The sequence below is a fragment of the Chrysochloris asiatica genome, unplaced genomic scaffold (assembly GCF_000296735.1).
Source record: "Chrysochloris asiatica unplaced genomic scaffold, ChrAsi1.0 scaffold00272, whole genome shotgun sequence".
Classification (NCBI taxonomy): Eukaryota; Metazoa; Chordata; class Mammalia; order Afrosoricida; family Chrysochloridae; genus Chrysochloris; species Chrysochloris asiatica.
In genome coordinates, this window is record NW_006408790.1 from 776,041 (window position 1) to 779,716 (window position 3,676).

General features: G+C 53.2%; 1 protein-coding gene across 1 annotated transcript in view; it reads left to right on the forward strand.

Moving 5' to 3' along the window:
* Positions 1–1,227: 1,227 nt before the first annotated feature.
* Positions 1,228–3,676, forward strand: part of RFC3 (replication factor C (activator 1) 3, 38kDa) — a 13,963-nt gene continuing 11,514 nt past the window's right edge. Inside the window, exon 1 of the mRNA XM_006874366.1 lies at positions 1,228–1,314. Coding sequence (XP_006874428.1) covers positions 1,228–1,314 — 87 coding nt within the window. The remainder of the gene's footprint in view (positions 1,315–3,676) is intronic.

Sequence of the window (3,676 nt, forward strand, 5' to 3'; positions counted from 1 at the left end):
GGTAGCAGTGGTGGTGAGGTTGGCCCAGGATCGAGCATTGTTTCGTTCTGCTGTGCATGGGGTCGCTATGAGTCGGCTCCGACTCAATGGCACCTGACAACAACAACATCATCCACTCACAGCGTCCCCTGGTGTAACAGAGGAGAACTGCCCCACAGGGTTTCCTAGGCTGTCATCTTTATGGAAGCAGATCTCCAAGTCTTTCTCCTGTGCAGCCGCTGCGTGGGTTTGAACCATAGATCTTTACGTTTGCAGCTATGTGCCTAAATGTTGCACCACCAGGGCCCCTTGATATTTTTAGAGATAGTGTGGACTACAAAATTGGTTTGAGCTGCAAGGTCGGCGGTTCAAGCTCACCAGATGTTCCTAGGAAACCCTATACAGGGTCGCTATGGATCAGAACTGACTGGATGCACTTACCAGCAACATTGCCAGCGTAGTAATGCCCCGCATTGTGGATTAATTACTTAGCATTTAATTTACCGTCAACATCCTGACTCTCCGATCATCTTCCTCTGGGTTTCGGTGTACCTGCCATTTCCCAAAGGGAGTAAGCACCAGCTTTATGAAGAGTCTGGTTGGAAAGCCTGAGGCCACCAGGAAGTCTGAGATGGGGTATTGAAACTTGGGTCCTTGTTTGTGACAAGCCCTGGTGGCGCACGGTTCAGCACTCGACTGCTGAAAGGCTGATGGTTCGAAGCTACCAGTAGAGTAAAAAATGTTACTTCAATTTGAAAATTGTATATTGAACCAATTTCTATGACTATATTAATCCTATTTTGCGCTCACACATCCCAGTAAGATTTTTTTTTTTTTTTCCGATTTATTCATGAACTGGATTGGGTACCTGCCAAGTGAGACACCTCAGCTGGACATATTTGAGGTCCACAGAGACAGGGAATAGGTTTCCGGGCAATAATGAATGAGTGGACAAATGAGTCGACAAGAGTCGCGTCTCTGAGGCACCCGATTGGACGCCCGGGGAATCAGAGCTAGATTTCCGAGTCGGCTTCGGAGTTCCTGGAAGAGCTTACAAGGTGACAACAACGAAAAAACAATCACTGAAGAATAAAGCGAATACTTTGGCTAATCGTGTCCTTCTTCGGCTTCCGTCGCGGTCCCGCCCGGACCTATTTTTCCGTAGCCGGCAGTGACGTCAGGCGGGCGGGACGTGGCTTCCGGGCGGGCGGTGCGCGCGGGATTTGGAGTGTGGACCCAGGCGGCAGCATGAGCCTGTGGGTGGACCGGTACCGGCCGAGCTCGCTGGGCCGCCTGGACTATCACAAGGAGCAGGCGGCCCAGCTGCGCAACCTGGTAAGCGGGCGGGGTCCGAGGGAAATTTAGGCACGGGGAGCCATGACGCCCTCGTTCCCCTGAGGGGAGGTGTGTCCCGGAGCCGCCGCTGGCGAGCTCGTCCGGACCTACTGTCCAATCTGGCGGCGCCGGGTCGGCGCACAGGAAGGCAGGCTCAGCGCTGGGTTACGAAGTGGCCATCTGGGGGCCGGGCTGTGCTAAGTGCCGTGTAAGGGGCCTTTGTTTTATCTAGAGGCATCCCGGCCGTTCCCACCCCGTAGGCCAGGGTAGAGCTGACCCATAGGGCTTCCTAGACTGTGTGATCCTCACGGGAGCAGGTCGCCAGGCCTTTCTTCCGCCGAGCAGCCGATGTTCCAATGCTGTGCCCATCGCACTGCGACCCTGGGGTACAGTGTACAGCTGTAGGGTTCCCAGGGCCGGCGCCTCAGACTCGAGGGCTGCTGCGCTCCCCGAGGAGAGCCCCTCTGCCCGGCTGGGGCCCTGTGAGTTGGAGCGGCCCGGAGGGCAGTGGGTTCAAGTCACCGCTCGCAGCACCGTGCCTGGTGAAGCGTCAGCCACCCGGGGCGCCTGTCCCAGCACAGCGACAAACCCCCCAGCCCCCCGCGAGCCCCCGATCGTAGCTTGCAGGTGCCGGTTTCCCCGGAGGGTTGCAGCTTCTGACTCCAGAGCCCCCTGAAAGGCCCTGAGTAACATGGGAATTGGGGGGTGGGGGGGTGGACACTGGCTCTGTAAGTTGCCCAGGAACAAGCCCCAGATGGCCAGCGACGCGCTTGCTAACACACGCTCATTAGACTCGTGTTAGAGCTGGCACTAATGTACGCGAACACACGCTTGGTAACACACTGCTAACACTCTGGTTGGCTGCTGCCCTATGGAGGTGTCTTGCTATCTCCCCATTGGCCTCCGGGACTCGAGCTGACGTCAGAGGGCGGTGCTAGGAGCCTAGCAATGGATGGGACAGTTTCCCACAAAGGTGGTGGTGATTTTGAACTGCCAACCTTGCAGTTAGCCCTTGCAGGGCTATCCTACAGTGTCACACCAGGACTCTGTACGGCATATTGTTGTGAAGTGCTGTTGAGTGGGTTCCGACTCATTGCGACCCTGTTTCCAAGGAGAGGCTGGTGAGTTTCAACTGCCAACCTTGTGGCTCAAATTGGCCTTGTGGTCCAGTCCACACCAGGACAAATGTTTGATGTGGGAAAAGTAGTTCACTCACAGTTGTGGTCTTGAGGACACAATGGCCAGTTGGCATAGCATGGTCCATAAACACAATGTTCTTCACCCTGTTTTTGTAAGTCATGACTGGGGTCATGCAAGCTGGTGAGCAGCCATCTGAGGTACAACTCTGGGTCTGTCCCTGTGCAGAAGAAAGAAGAGTGAAGCAAAATTTAAAACCCATGGAAGAGTCACTCTCTGAGACCATGTGAGCGTCAGCTGCCTCCACCGGAACTAGATGGTACCTGGCTGCTACTGCCTGCCACTCTGAAAAGAAATCACAGTGCAGGGTCTGGGATACAGTAGGAGAAAAGGGTGGAAAAAAACTCAAAAGTCTCAAAAAGAGTCACATGTACTGTTTGGATGCAAACTGGTGGAACCCAGGACTGTGGTCCTCAGTCACTGTGCAGGTCGGGAATGGAACTCATCCCTGTGGCTTGGTTTTCAGCCAAACAATAGACAGGTCTGTGAGGGGAACATACCTTAGAATAATCAAACAGTTGAGATCAAAAGGGCAGCATTTACTCCAGGACAGAAGGTTGAGGAAAGGAAACAGGAGAGACAGGGAGGAAGTGGAATGAGTGATGTTACACTAGGATTATGTCAGGGAACAGAAGAAAATGTCTGGACAGTTGGACAAAAAGCGGATGTACTCTAACCCTGCACCCTGAGAGCAATTCAGTGTGACTACATACAAATAAATGAGCCCTGGTGGCACAGTGGTTAAGCACTTGGCTGTGAACCAAAAGTTCAAGGGTTCAACCCACCCACATGGCTACTTGGGAGAAAAGGCCTGGTGTTCGCCTGTAAAGATGACAATCTGGGAAACCCTCTGGGACAGTTCTCTGTCACACAGGGGTGCTGTCAGTGAATGATATAGAAGAGTATATACGAGTATATATGGGAGTCCTGGTGTGGTGCTGTGGGTTAATGCGCCAGACTGCAAAGCTGTTTAAACTGCAAGGTTTGCAGTTCAAGCTCACCAGTTGCTCCTCGGAAACCCTGTACAGGGTTGCTATGGGTCGGAACCAACTCAACCACAACAAGTATACAGTGACACAATAGATGACAGCCTAGGAAACCCTGTGGGGCAGTTCTCTGTTACACCAGGGGACACTGAGTGGATGATCTATAAGAGTATATACAA